This window comes from Lampris incognitus, chromosome 10 (genome assembly GCF_029633865.1).
Source record: "Lampris incognitus isolate fLamInc1 chromosome 10, fLamInc1.hap2, whole genome shotgun sequence".
Classification (NCBI taxonomy): Eukaryota; Metazoa; Chordata; class Actinopteri; order Lampriformes; family Lampridae; genus Lampris; species Lampris incognitus.
The window spans coordinates 52,867,541-52,893,689 of NC_079220.1; the positions used below are offsets into that span (position 1 = coordinate 52,867,541).

The 26,149-nt window shown below is 48.6% G+C and overlaps 1 protein-coding gene across 1 annotated transcript; it reads left to right on the plus strand.

Annotated features, from left to right (window-relative positions):
* Window positions 1–1,240: 1,240 nt before the first annotated feature.
* On the plus strand, window positions 1,241–17,936 carry gpr139 (G protein-coupled receptor 139). Its single transcript, XM_056288676.1, has 2 exons — window positions 1,241–1,397; window positions 16,936–17,936. Exons 1-2 carry the CDS (start codon window positions 1,250–1,252, stop codon window positions 17,934–17,936), a joined length of 1,149 nt encoding a protein of 382 aa, XP_056144651.1. The 5' UTR covers window positions 1,241–1,249.
* Window positions 17,937–26,149: the final 8,213 nt, after the last annotated feature.

The window sequence follows — 26,149 nt, forward strand, 5'->3', positions numbered from 1 at the left end:
GCTCACATTTAAACAAGCTCACACTGCATGGCAAATGAGATCCAATAGCCAACCCCACAACCCCCAAGCCCCCCCCCCCCCACACACACACACACACACACGCATACGAGAGCACAAAGTATTGCACATAGTGTCTATGATATGCAAAAGTGCTAAATGCTCACAAACACGTGCACCAGGCAGAAGTGTAAAAATCCCAGTAACGCACAATCACGCTTTGCTACACAACCACGCATACGGTATGCATACAAGCTGATGTCAAGTTTGCATGTAAAAAAAAAACGACAATTTTACTTGTACATACACACACTCGACATCACGGCCACTTGTGGTTGTAAGCACACGTGTGTGCACCATCGTGTAACCTTGAATTTGAAATATTTGCAAAAACAGAAAAAAAAAGGTACACAACATGCTAAGGACACAAACTCTCTCTCTCTCTCTCTCGCCAACACACATATACAAGCTTTATATCTTTCTCCTCGATCACCCAAACACTTCATCTATCTTCCCTCGTTTGTCACCCCTTCCTCCCTTCAATTTCATCCCGCCTTTGTGTACACTGCCCTCACATGGGTGTAACGTGTACCCCGGCTCCCTCTCTGCCTCTCTCAGCCCCCCTCTCACATTCGAGGCATCCTTCTCTTCCCTCCCATTTCTGCCTGTCTCTTCTTCTCCCAGCCTCTCTCCCTCACTTTGAGCTCACTCTCGCATCTACTGTGCCCTTGCTCTCCATCTCCCTCCCTCCTTCCTTCCTTCCGTCTCCCCTCCTCTCTGTCACTTTCCTCCTCCTCCTCCTGCACTCTTGATTCGCTCTCATTCCCCCTCGCTCACACACATCGCAGCATCCTCCCCTCTTCACTCCTACCTTCACACTCACCTCTTTGCATCTCCCTCTCTGCTCCGCTCCGCTCGCCGTCTCCCTCTGTCACCCACTAACACATATCATCTCTCGCATCTCCTCATCCGGAGTCGGTCTCCCGCTCTCCTCATTCGTGCTCATTCTCATACAATCACACATAACCTTGCTCTCTCACACAAACAAACGCATATACATCCATGCCGATTGGCGTCCAAGGACGGAGCGCTCCCTCTCTACCAAGCCAGCCACCAGGCAGCGTGTGCGTGTGTGTGTGTGTGTGTGTGTGTGTGTGTGTGTGTGTGTGAGTGTGTGTGTGTGTACGTGTGTCTGGTAGACTTCTAGACACTGAGCCGGGCTGTGGAAGAGGACGAGGAAGAAGAGAGGGCCATGGAGCATAGCCACATCTTCCCCGTCTTGTCCCCCAATGGCAGCTCCTGGAGCCCGGGGCAGCAACCACCTGAGGTAGTCCTGAGATGCCCCCTCGGACCGCTGCCTGTCATCTACTACAGTGTCCTGCTCTGTCTCGGCCTGCCTGGTAAGAGAATCCGGGAATGAGCGCAGACAGTGTGTGTGTGTGTGTGTGTGTGTGTATATATGCGTATGTGTTGTCTGCCTGTTAGTCACTGGGGACATGGACTTGGGGGGGGGGGGTTACATTTGTGCAAGTCTGCCTCATTACCGCATGCATATTCCAGTGTTAATCGTGCCGTGTTGATTTTTTTTTGATTACACACACGTCGGTCTGCGCATCTCTGATTAGTCGTGCACTCGTTTGCTTGTGTTTGTGTGACTATACGTTGTGCATGGCTGCTCTAGTGTGTCGGTCTTTGTGCACACGCTGCTGGTTTGTCATGCTGACCTTGTGGCAATCACTTCAGTTTACTTGTGTGTGTGTGTGTGCGCGCTCTTTTCTGGGTGTTTAATCCGCACCTGTCTGCTGGAGAGCGTTCGTACCTCGCAGCCGTTTAGCGCCGAGGGTGCGAGAGAGAAATTGCGGTACATTTTTTTTTTTATCTCGCCGCCGACTCCTTCACAGTCCACATCTGCACGGACGGCCGGCGTTTGTTTCCCCCTGTGTCTTTATTTACCTGGGTTTGGCGTGTGTGCGAGAGACGGACTCCGTGCGAGTGACCGCCCGGACTTGACCCCGGGGGACAAGTTGTGTGTGTTGTGTGGCTCCTGAGTACCTGAATTAATGTTGCTTCCTTGTGGTGTCTCCACCGTTGACTGATTAGTCCATTCAGAGTCATTGTCAGACCCATCCGCCACCTCTGTCCCACTGTGTGATCTATGGGCACTGACTTGGTCTCACACAGGGAAGCAAAGTGGAGTGTTTGTGTGTGTGTGTGTGTGTGTGTGTGTGTGCGTGCGTGCGTGCGTGCACGTGCATGTGAGGGAGGGCGAGCGAGATGGAGAGCCTAGAGGTCAGACGAAAGAGACAAGTGCTGATAACTAATCAGCAATAGGGGTTCGGCTGTTGAAAGGACTCGGGGGGGGGGGGCTGCGTCCACCGAGCTCGTGCTCTGATCCGACCCGAGAGAGGACGCCAACAGTTTGGCGGCTCGCCTTTCGTCCCCGACTTTACATTCACCCAACCGTCTTTGACATTTTACGAAGGTGAATGTTTTGGTACACGGCGGCGGCCACGCGGTTTGACAATGGAGGACACGAGGGGGGGAGATACGCGCCTGCAGATAGGGCCAAATCCGTCTTGAATGCTAAATAATAAAACCGAGAACTGGCTTAAGTCGGCTTAAAGCTTGTTGCCAAGCGAGCGAGATGCTATCGGCAAAAGAACCAGCTCTTGTTTAGTAGAAACCTGCAGCGCAAAAATGAAAGCAGGGGTATCCTTCTTTTTTTCTTCTTCTTCTTCTTCTTCATACCGAGACTGTGATCGCGTGCGCTTGTCCTGCCGTCCTGCAAAACTAAAAATCTTTACGTCTTATCCCCTCTTGCCCAATTATTTCTCTGGGACGGCAAATGTAGCTCGGCCCAGCCGATCAATACGTCTGCTGCCACTTCACGTCCCCCCTCGATAGGCCGAGCGTTATTTGATTAGTCTGCTGAAGCCGTCGTTACGGACGTAATGGCGGTTTCATTGAATTCGTTTGTTTCGGCGCCGGGTGACCGGAAATGGCCCGTGTGATGTGGCGATGGCGGTCTGCGTCGAACAAACGTTCCATGAAATCTCAATCTAACGGTATCGTTGTGACCTCGGGGGCATCACGTGTGTTTGCTTTAATGGTGTGCGCAGTGAGGGCTGTTGGTATGTATGTATGTATGTATGTATGTATGTATGTATGTATGTATGTATGTATGTATGTATGTATGTATGTATGTATGTATGTATGTATGTATGTATATATATTGTACTCGTCAGTTGAAGCTCGTGAGACTGGGTGGACAGGCCGTCTCGTCTGCAGGCGGAGAGGGATCAAGGGAAGACAAGGTGTTGGCGATGTTGCGCGCCTCTCGGTTTTAGGGTGAAGGGGAGCTGGGGGGGGGGTAAGGGACGGGGGAAAGGGGATTACACGATTCGAGTGTTAAGAAACGATTACCGGGTGACCTACAGTGGGGAAATGAGAGAACCGAAAGCCGCGGAGGAAAAAGAGGGATGAATATGGAGAGATCGGAGAATGAGGAGGGGAAGGACAAATAATAGATGAAGAGGGGAGTTAAGAGAATGAGATCCGAGCAGTAATAGAGAGAGAGAGGGAGATGGAGGGGGGGTAGAGGAAGATGGAGAGAGAGAGAAAGGGAGAGAGAGATTAATATTAGCAGACTCGGTGAAGTAGCACCCCAGAGCCCAGAGTGGGGTAGCCAGAGTCGACAGAGCTGAGACGAATTGTCACGTTTTTAATTAATTGCTCACCCATTCTCTCTCTCCCTCTGTCTTTCTCTCTCTCTCTCTTTCTCTCCATCTCCCTCTCTCTCCCTCTCTCTCCTCATCTCGCTCTACCCCTCTCTCTGTCTCCCTCTCTCTCTCGCTCTCTCAATCTTGCTCTATCCCTCTCTCGCTCTCTCTCGCTCTATCCCTCTCTCTCGGCTCACTGTACCATGCTGCGTTGGACAGAATAGCCGCGTGCTTAAAGAGCAAACAGTGCAGTGGTCTTACGGTGCCTAGAACATGTTAACACGCTACCGTCCTCAATCAGTCCCCCTAGAACACGCTAACATGCTACCATCCTCAAGCAGTCCCCCTAGAACACGCTAACATGCTACCATCCTCAAGCAGTCCCCCTAGAACACGCTAACATACTACCGTCCTCAAGCAGTCCCCCTAGAACATGTTAACACGCTACCGTCCTCAAGCAGTCCCCCTAGAACACGCTAACATGCTACCATCCTCAAGCAGTCCCCCTAGAACACGCTAACATGCTACCATCCTCAAGCAGTCCCCCTAGAACACGCTAACATACTACCGTCCTCAAGCAGTCCCCCTAGAACATGTTAACATGTTACCGTCCTCAAGCAGTATCCCTAGAACACGTTAACATGCTACCGTCCTCAAGCAGTCCCCCTAGAACACGCTAACATGCTACCATCCTCAAGCAGTCCCCCTAGAACACGCTAACACATTACTGTCCTCAAGCAGTCCCCCTAGAACACACTAACACGCTACCGTCCTCAAGCAGTCCCCCTAGAACATGTTAACACGCTACCGTCCTCAAGCAGTCTCCCTACAACACGCTAACACGTTACCTTATATCCTCAAGCAGTCCCCCTAGAACATGCTAACACGTTACCTTATATCCTCAAGCAGTCTCCCTACAACACGCTAACACGTTACCTTATATCCTCAAGCAGTCCCCCTAGAACACGCTAACACGTTACCTTATATCCTCAAGCAGTCCCCCCAGAACATGCTAACACGTTACCTTATATCCTCAAGCAGTCTCCCTACAACACGCTAACACGTTACCTTATATCCTCAAGCAGTCCCCCTAGAACACGCTAACACTTTACCTTACGTCCTCAAGCAGTCCCCCTAGAACACGCTAACACGTTACCTTACGTCCTCAAGCAGGCCCCCCTAGAACATGCTAACACATTACAGTCCTTATGCAGTCCCCCTAGAACATGTTAACACGCTACCATTCTCAAGCAGGCCCCCCTAGAACACGCTAACACGTTACCTTACGTCCTCAAGCAGGCCCCCCTAGAACACACTAACATGTTACCTTACGTCCTCAAGCAGTCCCCCTAGAACACGCTAACATGTTACCGTCCTTAAGCAGTCCCCCTAGAACACGCTAACACCTTAACTTACATCCTCAAGCAGTCCCCCTAGAACACTCTAACACGTTACCTTATGTCCTCAAGCAGGCCCCTAGAACACGCTAACACATTACCGTCCTTAAGCAGTCCCCCTAGAACACGTTAACACGCTACAATCCTCAAGCAGTCCCCCTAGAACACGCTAACACGTTATCTTACGTCCTCAAGCAGTCCCCCTAGAACATGCTAACATGTTACCGTCCTCAAGCAGTCCCCCTAGAACACGCTAACACGTTACCGTCCTCAAGCAGTCCCACGTTTGCCTTTTTCTTCGAGGTCGTGGCCGCGGAGGTTTGGCGTCTGTCTGGATGCTGTGCCGTGCAGTCAGTCTCAAAGCATCCACTGGTGACATACACATGACATACACACGGTACGGTATGGCTAGAAAAAAAATAGAAAAAGAAAAAGTCAGGTGTGCTTTACATGAAAACAGAAACTTTGAAAACACATTTGGGCACCAAAAATGAACAATATTCTGAGCTCTGTTGTAAGACTGTTTCCCCTCGGGGGCTGAGTTCACTCTACACACTGCCAAAGTAAATGTGATCCCCAGGACAGGTACTAGGCTACCTACCCTAGCCACATCGCCACCAAGATGATTTACTTCTTCTATTACTGGCTGTGCAAGAAAACACTTAATCGTCCTCTAAGGGCGAAAACACAAAATACATATTTAGTGAGCTTGCAAAGAGTTTTAAATCAAATTAGGTGTGTCATATACTATACACAAAACACAATTTAAATCATCAACGAGCACTGTTCAATATACCGCAACATGTATTTAGATTTGTGACATCGTGCAGCTCATTGACACAGAGTGTTGTTGTAATTTCTATGAAACTGACTATTTAAGGATGGGTCGCCTTCCCTAATAAATGATAAAAACATGTTTGGTCAACGCTGACCCCGGTGCAGCACAAACCACACGATCCATGTTGCTCTGTGGATCATTTGCTCTGGCGCCCCCTGCAGGTGTAAACTCTCTGGCTTAGGGTTTGAGTTGTCTTTAAATTTGTGGTTGCACAGTTTTGTGCATTTATTTCTTTTAGCTTGATGGTAACTTCAGGTAGAATGTGGATAAGTGGATTTTTTTTTCTTTGCATACATTTTCTGTGTCGAGCGATGCATTAAAGAAATGATCCGTATAGTCAACAACGGGTCAGCTCCATTTACCCAGAAGGCTCTCAGTTGAGTTGAGAGTTGAGTCATTCAAGATGATTATTCAGGCTTATTCAGCGATATATATATATAGAGATATAGATAGAGATATAGATAGAGAGTATCTATGTTCCCACATGTGGGAACATTGTATGTGATCATTTTTCGGAGCATCCCTCATCCACCTGTGTACGTGAGTGTTCACACGCATGTGAAATGTGCTTATGAGTGTTTGTTTGTGTGAGCAGCCTTTCCTCTGGCTGCAAGCATTTCATTGTGTACCTACATGTAACCGTTGACAGTCGACAGTCAACAGTGTGTCTGGTGCACATGTGAGCAGGAAAACACCCTCCCCACCACCACCATCCACCCACTTACCTAAGGGGAAAAGGTCAGCGATGCTCAGTGCTAAAGACCGCCTTTTCCATGCAGCTTTATAGGCCAGGTGTCAGCCACCTCTTAATGAAGAGATGGGCCCCATTGATTCTCAGTTTAGACCATTGATCTGTCAGTCTCTACCAGTGATACGACCCAATTAGAGGTAGGGGGTTGATCAGGGATAGGGCACCTTGATAATGGATACTGTCACAATAGAAAGTGAATCCTGGGACCGGAGGTTTGAGATGGAGAGGTGAGGAAATAATGAGTAAGATTTGTTAAAGGGCAGCCAGTGAGCCACAGGGAGACGAGATGGGAGCAACGGCATAGGACTGTATGGGCGGCGCTCCTGTGATTGGGGAAGGAGAGGAAATGCTGGGGAGAGGGGAAGGGAAAGAAGGATGGAGTGTAAAAATGGGGGGGGGGGGGTAATGAATGACTGATGAAGTAGCAGTAGAAGGGAGGACAAGATGTACAGCATGCTTTGGTCTGGTTTGTCTCTAGTCTGTTTCTGTGGAAATGGAGAGGGGAAAGCGAGAGGTCGTGTCAGCCTGTCATGGGGGAGAAGAGCCAGAGAGGGAAGGATGGAGAGGCAAAATAAAGAGGGAAGAGGAGGGAGGGCTGTTTAAAGCCATAACTCTGCAGGGCTGTTGATGCAGCCCTGACACGGCGGACTTTGTTTGATCAGTTGACAGCATAAAACCGCTCACTGCCACTGAACACGTCGCGTCCACTTCCCTCGGTGCAGCGCCTGGCGGGCAAATAATATATGTGTAATTTGCCGATCTTGATACCGCAGTAACACACCAGCTTTACTAGCATTATCCCTCCAGTTCCCCGACAATATGTTAATCTAGCAGTTAGCCGATCCCTCACCTCATTTCCCTTCGTTTCTGCTCGTCCTTCGATTGGGAACTATTGCCACATTTCTCTTCCCTTCTCCCTGGACTCCTGTACGTCCCTGTCCTGTATCATTACCTCCAGTCCTCCTCATCCACACTAGCTTATCACCACTCATGTCGTTTGACTGGGAGCAGGACTCAGGTATGAGAAGTGACCGAGGAAGGTACCAGGGTGCATTGCTGTTGTTTATGGGCCTATTAAATATGATCGACTGAGTTTGCCAGTTTACAACGCCACGTTGTTGGCAGCGGAGCCGGCCTTTGAGGCGAGGATGTCATCTCCCCAAAGAACATTTCACTCCCTATGTCCTGCTTATAGCTTGAATCGCTGTGAATGTCGGCACCGAGGAACTGAGGAGCAGAGCTCTTCTGCAGCATCGATATCAGCTGCCGCAAACATGGACTCTAAATGAATATCGTCATATCCTTACATACTTCCATTTTACTTGCCCCTACCCTCCCCCCGTTAGCACTTGGAGGTAGTCTGAGACCATCTCACCCCACAGCTGTGGTGACAAGCTACAACATAAAACTCGGAGGCCAAAGATGAGTTCATGCTTCACGATCACACTTGCGTCGAACCCTCAGTCGTATTCGGACCCAGAGCGGCCACATGTACGCGGACACCGGGAGAACGGAGGAGGCGATTTCCAGAGTGTCAGATCGACCCGGTCTCACCAATCCGCGTACAAATAACACTTGGCGTGCAATGCATGCGGCAAAATCCAGTTTTGCATGCAGATGATACGCCGACGCCTTCCATTAACTTCGGTGGAGAGCTGATGCGTCCAAATACCGCGCGTCACCCCGAACGGTCATGACGTCACCAGCGAGGCTCAGTTCGCCCAGTTCACCAGAAGCGCGGGCATCCACAACCAGGGTTAGGGTCAGGGGTCAGGATCAGGTTTAGGGTTAGGGTTAATAACGATGATTTAATTACAAAAAAGGTCGTTTCCCCCGCTTACCTGGATCGGCGTACCGTCTGCACACAAAACTGGATTTTGGCGTATGCACTGCGCGCAATGTGAAAGTGTAATATCGTGTTGTTTGTACGCAGATTGGTGAGACCGGGCTCGATATCACACCAAGTGGGAAAAGTCGGGAGTCTTTCGATGTTTGGGGTGATTTTTTTTTTTCATTTTCATTTTCTGGGTTTTGAGGATGGAAATGCCGTTCAAAGTTCATACTGATTTTTTTTGCGTGGGAGTTCTGATCTTCGTTGTCGGTGTTTGATCTGTGGACTACCCGGCCGGCTCTGTCAGTGGGATGTGCTCCTGGACTCTGTTCAGGGAATTAAGGAATCATCCTGTTCTATGTTCAATCTGACACTTTGAGAAGACAAAAGGGGAAATGGTTGTCATCAGGTACAAAGTGACTGTGACCTTTGAAGCAGGCTTTGATATTCCCCCCCCCACCCCGCCCCTTCCTCTCTCCCCCCCTTCCTCTCACTGCCTCGCCGCTCTCCTCTTTAGGTCTGTTTCATCCCGTCTTTGCCTCTAATCCTCTCCTCCCTCCTTTAAATAACGCTTTGTTTCTCTGTGTAGCTCCATCTCTGTCCGTCCCTCCCTCCCTCCAGCTCCTAGTTTGCGCTCTTGTCTCATTAGCCAAAGCCCCCAGATATGGAAGCACAGTCCAGCTCCAATTTCCTGCAAATGACCAAAAAAAAAAAAGAAAGAAAAAAGCCTTGATTGCAGTTCTGTCAGTTGCTCCCTTGCGTCTTCTTCTTTAAGGAGCATAATTTCCCATTTCTGGCCTGCGTGTGATGCACAAGGCCCACGGGACCGATTGTCGAACAGTGTGCGGGGATGTAGGCGAATTGAATCTGCTTCTTTTTTTTTTTTGCCCAGGGTTTCGAGGGGTTAAGCGGCGCCATGTCGTTTGTTGCCTACCCGTCTGAACACGTCCCTTTTAGTAGCGGGATGAGTCAGCCTCGTTACACACCTCAGGGAGCATGCTGTGCCTCCTCCTCTCCCGCTAAACAACTTCAATGGCCCTGTCCCTCGTTACATTAAAGGAGCAGCAGGGAAGCTCGGGCACAAAAGCACTTGCACACACAGACAGGCAGAAGGGGGTCACCCATGCGCACGTATGCACACGCAAGAACATGTATGAACTGAGACAGGCATGTGCGGTTGCACAAGCCAAGAGTGCAGGAGCAAACACACACACACACACACAAACAGACACACACAGCAGCCCATTATCTGCCCAACAGGTCGTTCTAATTCCTTCTATGCTGGAGACGAGTCCTCTTCCAACTGCTTATTCCCAGCCACGTGGAAGAAGGCTAAATTGTGTGTGGGTCGTTTTTTTTTTGTTTTTTTTTGCGTCTTTGTGTGCGAGTATTGGATACAGGTGCTTTTTTATGCCTGCATCTGTGTCCAAGTGTGCTTGTGTCCTGTGTGTGTGTGTGCGCGCGTGCACGAGTGTGCATTCCTTTACGTTGTCTACCTCCATTCCTATTGAGACGAGCACTGCGCCCCCCCCAGTCAATCAATCAATCAAGCAACCAACCAACCAATCAATCAATCAATCAGTCAATCAATCAAATCTTTATTTCTATAGCACATTTCATACAGTGGCTGTAGCCCAATGTGCTGCATATTTACGAAACACGGTGCGACGCAAACAAACAGAGGTGAGCAAAAGCACCAAAAAAGAAGAAGAATGAAGTGACAGATGAATAAAACATCGAATGACAAGGCACCTTAAGTAAAAAAAACGAGGCTAAAAAGATAGCTTTCTTTTTCAAATGCCCACAAAGGTGGACCCCCTCAGATCCTCTGCCAGTCTGTTCCTAGGGCCACGGTGGCTAAAAGCTGTCCCCCCTCCCCCCCCCCATGTCTCCCCACGCCCTCAGAATGCCGAGCAGACCCGACCGGCTCCTCCCCCCCGGCCCCAGAGGCCATGTAAAGAGCAGGAGTCAATTGAAATGAATGGGCAGCCCAATGCGAGCCAGCCAAGGCTAAATGGAAATGTCAGGCTCACCGCGGATCCCTTTTGTGTGTCTGTCAAAGGCCTGGTCTCACTAGGGAACCCACATAGAATAATACCCAGCCAGTGACAGAAAGCACCAACTATTTCCACTGTTCCAATGTTACCTCTCGCTCTCTTCAAAAGTGCACAGCTAGAGAGAGAGTGAAGCGGACAGACCGAAAAAGAGTCAGAGAGAAGGCGACAGAGTGAGACAAGAGAGGGAGAAGCAGAGAGGACGTGATTGGTGGAGAGAGCACGGAAAGAGCAAGGAGACAGTTTATAAGCAGGAGCCATTGTGTGAGATTTGCCTCGCTCTAGTAATGTTTCTCCACAGGGAGAGTTGTCAGTTGCTCGGGGCTTAGCAGCACACTTTGCTTCCCATGGACAAATGCAGGCACTGATAAGATCCCTCCACCTGGGTACATGGTTAGGGGGAGGTAGGCTGGGGGCCCACCGGGGTGAAGGGGTAGTGGTGGGGGTGGGGGGTGGGCGCAGGTGTGCATACACGCTTGCAGGTGTGACGGGGAACCTGTACGGGAAATAACACCCGGCCCTCGGCGGAATAAAGAATTCCCCAGAGGAGCGGACAAACGGCGAAACGGTGGCTGAAATGAAAGATAAAGAGGCGAGGAACGACGGACAGAAACGAGACAGCCTGACAAAATAGGCCGATGCACAGATATAGGGAAAGGCGTAAAGGGAGACAAATAGAAAGGTTACTGAGAGAATTGCAGATTGATGTAGTTGGTGCTAACAATCAAGAGTTCCTCCGAGTAAGGGAAGACCAGGAATCGATAGCACAATCAAGTAAGATTCAACGAGAAAGCAATTTAGCTGTTACTTGGTGGGGGCCCTGCTCACTGCTGTACGACCAACGGGACCCGTTTTCCGGGATTATCCCATTGCACAAGAAATGCCCTAATACTCCATTTGTGTTTGTTGTCGGTGCCGTATTTGCGTAGCACAATTTAGCAGCTCTCAACGCATACTGGCCTACCACGGCACGTCCTTCTAGCAGGCACGAGACCCTGACACGCGACTACTGATGGATCGTATGTTAACGCGGTAGCACAACCTTCCTGCTGCTGGTCTTGTACAAGTACTAAGATGCTTTCCTGTCTTTATTTGTATCTGAGTTCATGTTCGTCCGTGTCAGTGTGTGGAGAGAGAGAGAGAGAGAGAGAGAGAGAGAGAGAGAGAGAGAGAGAGAGAGAGAGAGAGAGAGAGAGAGCGAGAGACCTCGTCCGATGGTAAAAACGTTGTGCGTTGCACGTTTGTATAGTAGTCTTTACGGCTGCCCGTGCTCTGTATGCCTGTGCATGTGTGTGTCCTCAGGCTAATGCGTATGTCCCTTTCGCCGCTCGATCTCCCAGCCTGACAAGGACATCTTTAGTCATTACGCGAGCTGGCTTTGTCGTTTGTAATCAGCTGATGGTGACTGGTGCTGTGAAGTGTGATGTGCCAGACTCCAAGCTGCCATATTTAATCCAATCGCACCCCCCCCCCCGCTCCTATTACTTTAGAGTGGGACGAGCATTTGTTCCCCTCACGAGCCGGTCAACGACAGCTGTTGCGTGCACTGATGTCTCGGTGATGCAGAACAGCAAATCAATGTCAGAGACCAATTAAACTCAAGGGACAGATCAGCAATGTCTTCATGCCGGTCTTTCTGGTTTCGCTAAGTGTTGCACTCCTGGAGCTGGGGGTGGTTACTGGCGGTGGTATTCATTATCGTGCGTCTTTAATCATCAGTTGAAGTAATTGACCGTGTGTAGCTCAGAATAGGAATCATTGGATTAATGGAAAACAAGACCAGGTCAAAACCTAGTGTGAGGCTGGACTGTGTATGGTCAAGGTTCGAAATTGTGGCCAATATATTACAGGGATACTCAGTGGTAGCGCCCATAATGTGAATTCCTGGATATTAAATATTGATCTGCAATTTTCTGTGGTGGTCCCAGTAATATCTGTTGTTAAAGCATACTGAAGCCCCATATGATTACACATGATATGATTACGCTACGTTCAAGGGAAGAAAGGTTATAAATGCAGTTTCAAGAATACTTTCCACTCATACCTTGGGATATTCGATTGGCAAGAGAACTCAATTTAATTGTAATTGTACCTATTCAACTCCCCCTCCTCTTTCATCTGTTTCTATCTGCGGATGTCTCTTGTTTTTCTAAGACTCACCCTGTATTGACAGGCGAATTCACAAAGAATGGATTGCGGCCACGGATAGCACCATGAAATCTGCATCACTTGCGAGCCTCTAGCTGCCCCATCTCCCAGATAGCCAAACTAACGTGGCCGCACATTAATTTTGCTATCTGTCGTATCGGACCCGTGCCACAAATGACACTTCATCCGGCCCACATACCACATGGAATGATGGCACTTGGGTGGTCCGCTCCTGTTTGCCAGATCTGGGCCAGAACCAAGCCATAGCAATACCGCATGTGCCACATATTTGCCAAAGGTGGCCCATGTTTGTTTTGTGAATTTTGGGCCATATTCACCATTTACCACACGGGCCACTTCAGGGTCACATCCAGATCACATGTTGCCGAGAGCACTGCATCTTTGCCAGAAAAGGCCCACATCTGATTTGCCACATTTGCTATTATACATGTGGGCCACTTCACAGTCACATCCAGATCACATGTTGCCGAGAGCACCGCATCTTTGCCAAAAAAGGCCCACATTTGATTTGGCATATTGGTTACACTTTATTTTAAGGGGTCGGAAATTACCTAGTAATTTCCTAGTAATAAGGTGGTAATTATCATGTAATTTCTTAGAAATGAGGTTGAAATTACCTTGTAATTTGGGTTAGGGTTAGGGTTAGCTGTAAAATTACCTGTAAAAACTACCACCTTATTACAAGGAAATTACTAGGTAATTTCCGACCCCCTAAAATAAAGTGTTACCAGCATATTTGCTATTATACATGTGGGCCACTTCAGGCTCACATCCATTTTGTCAGGGCCAGCAGATGGCCATCAGTGCCGCATCATTGCCTGAAATGGCCCACATCCGGATGCTATCTGGGAAGGTCCAATTCATAAAAGATACCAAGACACTGTTTACTTGGCAGCAAATTTAGGGGTGTATTTCACCCTTCACGGGTGCTTTGAGAATTACACGGTTTCTTTTTGTCTTATTTGTGCAGCTTTAACGGCCGCAAAAGTTGCACAATCCTTTGGTGAATTTGCCGATGAGTCTTTTGTCAGAGGGATTGTTATTTGGGGTGCTTTAACTGCGCGCTCGCCCTCGTGCCTCTCGGCGTTCAGTCGACCAATCATGTAACTTCAGTGATGTCATTGATCACCTGATCCGGCGGCCCAATAGTATCAAACTGATCACTCAGTCAGCAACATTCACATTTGTAGCGCCGGCCTGCTGGTGCGGTTCAGCCAAGAATAAAAATAAAAGGCGTAGCTTATCAAGGTATTTTTTCTTGTTTTGAGTCTAATAACGCTTATCTCAAGATATTGCAGGTGAAATGCTCTTACCCTACTGGCAGATATTGTTGCTCGTTTCCAGAAATTGCTCGTGTTTCATTTTAATGGCACTTGTTTCAAGATGAACATAAAAGAAAAGAACGTCAGTCTCAAATCAAGTTTCTCGTTTTAAGATTACTTTTCCTGTTTTGTGAAAATACCTCATGCAGCAAGTGCACTTTCTTGAAACAAGCAATAAAATCTGCAAGTAGAGTTAACAAATATACCAACAATATCTTGAAATAAGCATTTGAGAATTATAAATATATATAATTATACTATATATAATACTTATATATATAAATGATAAGATACCTTGATAAGTTTGTTTTTTTTCTCTTTTGTAGTGAGTAAAATGTTTATTTTGAAGTTTACACTCAACCCCAACATAGATGATGCAATGTAGAAGTTACTAGAACACAGGAGAAAGGTCTGCACATTGAAATGTTCCCAAAAACTAAATTATAGGGAGCATTTCAGTGTTCAGACCTTACTCTTTTGTTCTAGTTGTGGAAGTTCTGCATTGCACCGTAATAATATTTTCTGGATGTGCGCATACTCGGTTCCTCTTCTGATGTAGAAGTAACTACACATTATATTGATCTCTTCTGAGGGGAATAGTTTTAAAAAGGGCTCTTTCCTGGTGGGTCCAAGACAGAATAAACATCTTAAAATCCTCTTTTTACCACTACATTAACATGACCATATTCGACATATGAAAATATTCGTAGCTTCTTCCCACTGAAAATGAAATTGACACTGACTGCAACGAGCAAAACCAACATGCACATATTTCACCGATGTGTCGAGTTTATTTGTATAGCCCAAAATCACAAGGCAGTCCCAAAGGGCTTTACAATCAGTACAATAATACAAAAATATATGACAATATACGAGATAAACCACGATCCATCCTTGGACCCAGAATCAAATGAGGAAAAAACGCCACAAAAAAACCTTATGGGGGGGGGGGGGACATGAGCGGACCCTCAGGAAGAGCAACAGCAGAGGGATCCCCCTTCCAGGATGGACAGACGTGCAATCGGTGTCAAATGCCCAAAATACACAAAAATAACAGAATCATAATGTAACACGGCAGGTTACACAGAGCAAGGTAATGTAGAATACATAGAGCGAATGCATTACATTTAGCAAATGTAAATGTGCTGGGTAATAGAATCGTGAGGAGAGAGTGCAAGGCAAATTCAGTGATTCTGTGACCATCCAAGACCACGTCAGGAACCCCCACAGATGCAGTCAAGAGTCGGCGGGACCCCGCGCCACAAAACCACCTCTGCCCAGAATATGATTCACAAAGCTATTCCAATCTAAGACCCTTGGCTCTTATTTGTGAATCTGGATGCTAAAAGGAAACTGCGGACCGAAACACGGATGTGTAGCTCCGTGTGAGGCAAGAGTCTGTGCCTTTGCCTTTGACTCTGCCAGACACAGAGAGGTTGTGCCTTGGTACCAGCATCAGCAGGCTAAAATCACATTTCGCCTTTTGGGCCCACAATATCGTTATTGGTGAAGTGGAGGGCTGCAATTATTCCCTCGCTTTAGCCTCCTGGGATACTGACCATTCCCCTACCCTTGGTGCTGTAGGCACATAAATGGGGGGACAGAGAGAGAGAGAGAGAGGGAGGGGGAGGGGGAGTGCAGAAATATCTGTGTCACAGAGATTGATTGAGTTGGACATAAAGAGAAATTTAAACAGGTCAACATTTGGAGGAAAGAACGGATGAAAGAAGTGGAGGAGCGGGCATCATGCACGAGGCAGGTGTAATGTTATATATTAGAGAAGGCATTGAATGGGATGGTTGGAGGGCACAAACTGGCACAGCAGCGGGGAGGGGGGGAGAGAGAGAGACAGACAGTAATAGGGAGAAAGAGATAGATAAAGGGAGGGAAAGAGAGAGGAAAGGCGTCACGGTGGATGTTAAATAGAGAGGGGACAGAGATGGAAGGAGAGAAAGCGACACATTAATGATGCGAGAGACAGAGAGAGAGAGAGCGAAAGAAAGAACGAGACACCAGGAGGTGGGGGGGGGGGGGTTGTCCTTGGGCCTTTTTTTTAAGCTAGAGCTTCGGAGGAGGCGGCTGCAGCAGACACTAGTGGACTCAGCAGATTACCGAGAATGTGATGCTGCGCATCCGCCCCTCTGTTTTTGTTGTGGCCTCACTCTTTTGTTTGAGCTAACAAATTGGTCATAAGCTGAGGCAGGTGCTCGCTGGAGCGACACAGCAGGAGTAAGGTGATGGGGGGGGGGGCAGGGACTTGCAGGGAGGGATCAAAAGGGAGAGCGGGAGATCCGTTTAGACATGGTAAATGCTGGCGGCAGACAGCGGCGAGTTGAGAACATTTATATTTTCTTGCGCGTGAGTGTGTTGGGCTGTCGCCAATGGACATTGGGCGGAGGAGCATGGGATGCGTCCGCCTGCTTCTGAAGCCTGGTGGCTGGGTGTAGTGATGCTGTACACGGCTCTGAAATGGGAAAAAAAAAAGTATTCTGTTTCTACTTCATGCGTGTTACCGGGCTCAGATACATATGCGAGCAGACCGTTGCATGTCCACCGCCACTCTGTGCTATGCAATATACTACATATTGTCTCCGTTCTGTGTAAACTATATTGTCTGGTGCTTGGCTGGATTGGTATTCCTCCGTTTCAATAACCTGCCCACTAACACTCACTCTCTCCCTCTATTTGCCCCCTTGCCATAACCTGCACCCATTCTACTTCCAATCTGTACTTCATCATTCTTTCTGCTTTTCCATCATTTCCCCATTTCTCCTTTCCGTCTTCCTTCTTCAATCATTATCAATCATCTCCCCCCCCCCCCACACACACACATACACACTCTCCTTCCTCCCTCTAGCCAACATCCTGACTGTCATCATCCTGTCCCAGCTGGTGTTACGACGTCAGAAGTCCTCCTACAACTACCTCTTGGCACTGGCGGCCGCTGACATTTTAGTCCTCCTGCTCATTGTGTTTGTTGACTTCCTGCTGGAGGACTTCATACTGGGCACACCGTTGCCGCCATCCCTCAACAAGGCGGTGCAGGTCCTGGAGTTCTCGTCCATCCACACCTCCATCTGGATCACCGTCCCCCTCACCATCGACCGGTACATCGCCGTCTGCCACCCACTGCGCTACCACACTGTCTCCTATCCGGCCCGCACGCGAAGAGTGATACTAGCCGTGTATATCGGCTGCCTGCTCTCCGCAGCACCCTATTACTGGTGGCCCGAGCTCTGGCACAGCCTGCCTGGGGTTGGGGGTGGCGGTGGGCAGGCAGTGGACGGAGGGGGCGGGGAGAGCAGCAGGAGCAGCATCGCGCAGCACGTGCTCGTGTGGGCTCACTGCGCCACCGTCTACCTCCTTCCATGTGCCGTCTTCTTCTCCCTCAACGCCATCATTGTGCGGAAGCTGCGCCGCCGCCGCAGCTGTTTCCGCCTGCGCGGCTACTCCACCGGCAAGACCACGGCCATCTTGCTCGCCATCACTTCCATCTTCGCCGTCCTGTGGGCGCCGCGCACCCTCATGATCCTCTACCACTTCTACTCCCCGGCCCCGAGCTCGCACGGCGCCGGGCGGCTCCTCCACCTGCTCACTGACTTGGCCAACATGCTAGCGCTGCTCAACACCGGCGTCAACTTCTTCCTGTACTGCTTCATCAGCAAGCGATTCCGCAGCATGGCAGCCAGCGTGCTGCAAGCCCTGTTCCGCTGTCGCAAACAGCCACCGCCGTTCTATGTGGGCCACAACTTTTCCATCACAAGTAGCCCCTGGATTTCACCGGCCAACTCCCACTGCATCAAGATGCTGGTGTACCAGTACGACAAAAACGGAAAGCCCATATGTATTTCCTCTTGAGTTTTTTTTTAAAATTGCAAACAACCAGCCCCCGACCCAACACACACACACACACACACACACACACACACACACACACACACACACACACACACGCAAATACTCCTCGACCTCTCGACCTGAGAGGGGGGACATGCGGGGGCCTTGTTACCCCGACAACCAACTCCTCCCACACGGGATTCTTTGAGCTTTTGAAAATGTCATGTTAGAGGGCTTCAGGGGTTGGAGCAGGAAGGAGACTTTGGCTAGCTTTGAGCGGTAACAACCAGGTGAACCGGAGGCCTACAGACAGTGCAGCGTCAAAGCATACAGCAGAGATTGGGGGGGGGGGGGGTGAGGGAAAAAACAAAAAACAAAAACAAAAAAACGGCGAGGCGGCTCGATTCAACAAGAGCATTCACGCAGCAGGGGACCGTGCCAAGAACATGTTGATTATCCGCTCCATGCAAAAAAACAAAAAACAAAACAAATAAATAGATGAATAGGAAATATAGATAAACATAATAATGAATTAAGATAAATACAACTGTAGACCAGTGGCGGCTGGCCAGTACAGGGCGTTGGGGCGCCGCCCCCTTCAAATATCAAGAGATGAAAATCTACCTAAACATGTTAAATATAATTTAGTTGTATAATGCAAATAATTATGAAATAAAAGTGTTTTTCAGTCTGTGAGCGCCTGTCAGCAGCATTAAATATTGGTTCCAAATGGTGTTTGGTTGATTTATGTCTGAATACTTCCTGGGTGAGGGGCTCCTGCCAAACCACACCTTATGTAAGCCATGGATGTATACATCCATGATGTCAGCCCTCAGACTTTTGGTGAGCAGGTGACCTGAGGCTGCTGTCTGATTGGTGTCTTCAGATTTTCCAGGGGGCGCAGTTGTGTACACCCCAGGCACTCCTACTTTTATTGGCAGCGAATTGGTATTGTTTTAATGTTTGTTGATCTAATGTGATTGGACGATTCTCGTGGCTGTCAATCATGTTCACACCCACCACGACGCCTCGTCTCGACTGTCAATCATCCACCGTCTACAAACCCTGATAAAATCTATAGGCTACATTGTCCTTCTTAATAACTCTGTGACTGTGTGGACGTTAAAGCAGCTGTCAGGTGTGCTGCGCTAAGGTAAACTGCGCCCCCCCCCCCAATTTTTAGCACCAGCCGCCACTGCACACACACACACACACACACACACACGCACACACACACACAAAGACTGATTGAGTGAGTGACTCCAGACTGTACTGTAGCCTGGAGTGTGATTTGAGTTATGACCAAGATCACAGACTGTTACAGGGGCATCACCGCCACCTATCAGTGACTTTTTATGTCCCAACGTTTCTAAAAACACCAGAAAGTGAGAACTAGATGGATCCTTTGTGAAACATCAACCTTCTGGTGACATTGGCTCCTTGATATACTGTTTTTTTTTGTTGCACGCGGACGTCAAAAGTGGAGAGTTTAAGCAGCTGTTTCTTTCGTCTGTCGGGAGTCATCTCTGGCGAGGTGAGATCCAAATTGGAGCCTGGGCAATAAAGTATCGCACCTTTAAGGCTGATTCAGTCAAACAGAAAGACGAGCACCAATGTGTCCACTGCCCACAATTTTGACTGCCTTAAAACACACACTCTTCATTTTCAGTCAAATATGCAGAGGTTTCTAAAAGGCATTTAAAAAAACAGGACTTTTAATAAAGAACAACTAAACCCTATGGCAACTTTTGTGAGGTTGCTACCTTCTAAAGATGAAAAACCGTCTATAAGTGCTGGGCTGACACTGGGACCAAGGATGTGTCTGAATCTTCTGCTACATACCAATAGAATATACTTAGGGTATTATGTACTGTTTAGTACTTACTAGGGCGGCGCGGTGGCGTAGTGGTTAATGTGGTCGCCTCACAGCAAGAAGGTCCTTGGTTTGAGCCCCGGGGTAGTCCAACCTTGGGGGTCATCCCGGGTCGTCCTCTGTGTGGCGTTGGCATGTTCTCCCCGTGTCTGCGTGGGTTTCCTATGGGTGCTCAAGTTTCCTTCCCACAGTCCAAAGACATGTAGGTCAGGTGAATCGGCCGTACTAAATTGTCCCTAGGTATGAATGTGTGTGTGTGTGTGTGTGTGTGTGTGTGTGTGTGTGTGTGTGTGTGTGTGTCGGTCCTGTGTGATGGCCTGGCGGCCTGTCCAGGGTGTCTCCCCGCCTGCTGCCCAATGCCTGCTGGGATAGGCTCCAGGATCCCCGTGACCCTGAGAGCAGGATAAGCAGTTCAGATAATGGATGGATGGATAGTACTTACTATCCATTAAAATGACAGCAGTGACAGCCAGTAGATACGGCCCACGCAACCTATACCTCCATAGCGTCCAGTCGAATCATGTTAGATTTTTTGGCAAAAACAGTATACATTCTGGTATTATTAGTATACTATTTTTTTATTGTATTATACAAAAAAAAAGATACTCTGGGTCTTTGGACAAAACCCAAGCGATGTAAGCGTAGCATGATAAACAAAGCTAATAAAATCCATGATGGGTCCATTTTATTCAAGTGCAAGCAACAAGTGGGCAAATACAACAGTCAATAATTTTGTCAGCGTTAAGTTCATTGCAACAGCTAAATGAAACAGACCCATCATTAACTGTATTAGCTGTGTTTGTCATGCTATGCTTACATCACTTGGTCCCAATATCCAATCAAACGGACCCATCATTAACTGTATTAGCTGTGTTTGTCATGCTATGCTTACATCACTTGGTCCCAATATCCAATCAAACGGACCCATCATTAACTGTATTAGCTGTGTTTGTCATGCTATGCTTACATCACTTGGTCCCAATATCCAATCAAACGGACCCATCATTAACTGTATTAGCTGTGTTTGTCATGCTATGCTTACATCACTTGGTCCCAATATCCAATCAAACGGACCCATCATTAACTATATTAGCTATGTTTGTCATGCTATGCTTACATCACTTGGTCCCAATATCCAATCAAACGGACCCATCATTAACTGTATTAGCTGTGTTTGTCATGCTATGCTTACATCACTTGGTCCCAATATCCAATCAAACGGACCCATCATTAACTATATTAGCTGTGTTTGTCATGCTATGCTTACATCACTTGGTCCCAATATCCAATCAAACAGACCCATCATTAACTATATTAGCTGTGTTTGTCATGCTATGCTTACGTCACTTGGTCCCAACATCATCCCAGCACTTATAGATTGGCTTCCACCTTTGGATGGCATCAAACTCACGAAAGCAGCATGGAGTTTAGTTGCTCTTTATAAAAAACAAAATCAGCCTTGTTGACTTTCTCTAATGTGTGCTTTGTTCATCGGGGCAGGGCAGGCCACCTTCAAATCGGTGCTTGCTGTGGAAGAATTATTTATCCAGCAGCCAAGATCACAGAAGTTTTTACAATGAATAAGAACTCAGCTTACTGTTGTCATGGTAATATTAAGAAATATATTTAGGATAGACTTGACTGTTACTGTAAATGCACAAAAAAAAAACCAACATAAAAATATAACTTGGGTTTGTGTGGCTCCAGGGTGCCATTAATCTTGTAATCACAGTTCCCATATTAGGAGGGGGAAATTTCTGCTATTAGTAGATAGTCCTCTGTTAAATATTAACGGTCCTGGATGACTTACTGTTATCATCAGAGTGAATGTGACTGAACATCTCTTAAACCCTTTAGCTTTCGGAGAGAGCGGAAGAGACAAAGCGTGAACACACAGAGACACACTCAGACACACACACACAACACAAAAAAAAAAAAAAAAAAACAACAAGAGAAATGGAGGACAACAGAGACTGTTTGCCCGGCCTTGGGTTGGGTTTTTTTTTTCTTTTCCTTTTAAACATCTCTTTCCTGAGAAGCAGTGGATTTGGTCGTCTCAAGGCTGTGGCAACACATTTTCAACCTCTCTCGTTCTGCCCCGGGGGGGGGGGGGGGGGGGACGATGGCAGCTCGGTAAGGAACCGTGAATTTACACAGCTACGAAAAGTCACATAGATCAGCTCGGCTTCAGTCCTGCCCAGTAACAAACCAGAAATGTGAACGCACACTTGGCACACACATCTCGCTTTTGTGTGCCGTGCCCACGGACACAGCGCATTAAGACCAATGCACATCCATTCTGCAGACACTTTGGGGTATTAGCCGTATTCATCTGTCTAGCGAGGATGGAACTGTGCCAAAGGGCAAATCTCACCCGAAACCACCCGGGGGAGGTCAGACGCATCATGGCGCTTTACCAGTCTTTGATGGATACGTTTTTTTTTAAAATTGGATGAAAGACAGGTAATATGGCTGTCATAGTTGATAAAGTCATGCCTTCAAAACTCTTGTTTAACACTTGCCTGAAACATTTAGAAAGGGTGACTACTGTGTGTGTGTGTGTGTGTGTGTGTGTGTGTGTGGGGGGGGGGGGTTGCATGTGTGTGTGTGTGTATGTGTGTGTGTGTGAGTTATTATTGACAGGTCTTCTCTCTCCCTCACTACTAACTACGGTTAATAACCAGGACAAACAGATTATTAGGGCTAGTGAGGGCTGAAAGACACGCACTCCCCATAAACCACACATATTACACTGACTCGCAGCGAGACACATTCTCATCATCGACTCGTTTGTTGGATCTTTTCTGCTTCTCTTCCAAACGGCCGTGTTACTAGCGGGGTAAACCTGGCCCTCCGACCTCACAACTACCCTTCACTCGCGACAAAATACACAATCTGGCCGTAACCGCTTTCGGCAGGTTTGCCCTGCAATGACAGTGGCCGTTTTTCCATTTCGCACAAAATGATTTTCGAAAAAAAAAATAAAAATAAAATCGTGGACGTGGAGTTCTGCCTGCCCTTCACACTCTTCCTCCTCCTCCTCCTCCTCGTTTTTTTCCCCTCCTGCACCTCTCCCAGCCTCCCCCCTCCGCGTCAGATGCAGCTGCCGTCCTCTCTGACTGGTCACTAGACTCGGCAGATTAGAAACCCCTACCAGGTCACCGCATGCGTCCCCGCACACGGACCACCTCGTCCTACCGCGGCTCATCACCAGCTGATCCCCTCCGTTAGGGACCCTGAGGGTAGGTAGCAGGGGGGCGAGGTGTTAAAGAGTCATGTGACGGAGATGAACAGCCGGGTCGATAACCAATAATCACACGACCCCCCCTCCCCCCCCCCATGCCGGACTCAGCAGGGTCCCATCAAAGCCACAGCGGCTGCACAGTCCTGTTTTACAACCCGTTAAATTACGACACCGTCCTCCACCGGAAAACGACCCCCGCAGGTCGTTTGTACAAGCAGCTTGTTACGACCTAGAGTTACGTTTTAAGCTACTTCCTCGCGGTCCTCCGCGATTTCCCTTTAACAATACGCGACCTCCTTCCATAAGCTATCATGAGAAGGACTATTAATAAAAGCAAAGTTTAATGTCACATAGCGGTTATGATGTCCACGCTAGCTGACTCGCTAACTTGTGGCTAACGTTAAGTTAGCTCTTATGACGTCATTCATAGGTAACCATACTGCCGATAGCAATCTTAGCAACACAAAAACGCACTGACTACACATTCTATTGTTCTCACGTTGTTTTAAAAACCCACAACGCCCAGAGGCAGAAAGTATCTGTGGCATACCTCCTGTCGCCGGGAGGGGGCGCTAATTTAGGAAACGCTACTGTGGGTCGTATGAGAGGACAAACGACCCGTGTGGTCGTACGGGCTGGAGGACTTGCTGTATATTACATCTCTTTTCAAAGCGCCAGATTCACCCGCAGTAACCCCCCCCCCCCCCGTCGATATCGGAACACAATCGGACAGGGATTTGGCGGGAATGGCCGCTCGCAAAGAGACCCCAGGGTTCGCCGTGTTTCGCCCGGGGAAACTCGCCCTATACCCAATCAATATTCAAGTGGTATTCATGCAGAACCCCCCCTTCCCCCCCCCAGCACAAGTGTTGTTTCTTTTTATTGCCATGTTAATGTGACATTTGTGATGGGCTCCTCGGAAGGTGAGCAAGCCCTGCGGCCGCTGCACCTCACCCCGCATCCTCCCCACCCACCCCACCCCCCACCCACCCCCCGGGGGGGGGGGCCGGGGAGTGAGTCTGGCGTGCTGAGAAACCAAATCAGCGGGAAGAGACCGTCACATGCAGGTGTCCTTTTGTCTCCCACGTGAGGCGCTCGGGGGTAGGGGTAGGGGCGGGGGTGGGGTGGGGTGGGGGAGATGCAGGAAGAGATGCCCACAATGGATGACACCAATAACTCACCTCCCCCCCCGTAATGTGTGTGTGTGTGTGTGTGTGTGCGTGTGTGAGGGGTGGGGGCCACGCGTCTATATTTTCTCCAGTCAGATATTAAAAAGATAACCCGTAAATTAAACCGATCATCTGGGAAAACGACATTTTCTAACGCGCCGCGAGGCCCATCCCCTCTCTCTCTCTCGCCTCCTCTCCCTCGCTCTGCGACTGGATGTGTGCGTGTGTGTGTGTGTGTGAAAATGTAGACATACATGTACGAGTGCGCGTACACATGTAAACGTGTGTGTGTGTGTGTAAAGATAATGTCTGTGTCAGACAGAGAGCTTTAAAAAAAAGTGTTTGTGCCATTCAACATCTGTAATGTAGGAAATCAAATATGTATTTATACTCCGTCATGATTAATATAACTGCATACGGCACAGTATTGTTATGGTTATGTATCCAAGAATGTACGCCTGTCGCTTCTGGCATTTTTGCTGGTATCTTTTTCATTGTGCTTTTCTACACAATGGCCTATTTTGATTAGTCTTTTACCCGTTTCTCTTCATGGCGGTGTTTCATAAAACGTGGTTTTTTGACTGTACTGGAGTGATTAAAGGCTTGAATAATTCATTCTCTTTCCTCTTAATGAATGTATCGACTGTACAAACAGTATGTATTCCTGTGCTGGGGGGGGGGGTGCAGAAAAATACTGGTCAATATTGATATTTTTTGAATAACGAAATAAAGACTGACCTTAAGGACCGCTGAGACGAGCTGTGTGTTGACGTTTGTGTGTCCGACCTTTCGTCGCACGTGGTGACGCAGTCACTGCCGCGGGCTCGGGGTCGACATTGTGTTCCATGTTGTAAACGCCGCCAAGGGAAGTCCTTTATATCACACACACAGACACACACACACACAGACACACACACACACGGTGATGAAGCACAGACAGCTGGGGTGTGCTTGTTCATCAGTGTGGTATTTGTCTTTCCTCGTCCTTTCCTTGTCATTGACAGTAGGACGCTGCCACCACCTTAGGTGCTACTGTCTGATAATGTTATTTGCACAGTCACTTACACGCCTGTTGGAAAACAAACACACACACACACACACACACACACACCCACACACACCCCATAAGTAAATTCACGTCCGGGTGGCCTGGCGGTCTATTCCGTTGCCTACCGACACGGGGCTCGCCGGTTCGAATCCCTGTGTTACCTCCAGCTTGGTCGGGCGTCCCTACAGACACAATTGGCCGTGTCTGCGGGTGGGAAGCCAGACGTGGGTATGTGTCCTGGTCGCTGCGCTAGCGCCTCCTCTGGTCTGTCGGGGCGCCTGTTCGGCGGGGAGGGGGAACTGGGGGGGGGGTAGCGTGATCCTCCCATGCGCTACATCCCTTGGGTGAAACTCCTCACTGTCCGGATGTGGGCCACTTCAGGCAGTGATGCGGCACTGGTGGTCTTCTTCTGGCCCTGACAACATGGATGTGAGCCTGAAGTGGCCCACATGTATAACAGCAAATATGGCCCAAATATGCCAAATCACATGTGGGCCTTTTTTGGCAAAGATGCGGTGCTCTGGGCACCATGTGATCTGGATGTGACCCTGAGGTGGCCCGTGTGGTAAATGGTGAACATGACCCAAATATCACAAAACAAATATGGCCACCTTTGGCAAATATGTGGCACATGCGGCATTGCTATGGCTTGGTTCTGGCCCAGATCTGGCAAACAGGAGCGGACCGCCCAAGTGCCATCATTCCACGCGGTATGTGGGCCGGATGACGTGTCGGGTGTGGGACGGGTCCGGGCCACAGCAATTTTGCTATCTGGGGCATGTATCGGAGGAGGCATGTGGTATTCTGCAGCCCTCCCCGGATTGGCAGAAGGGGTGGAGCAGCAAGTGGGGTAGTTGGCTAAGTACAACTGGGGGGGGGGGATCCAAAAGAAAATTCAGT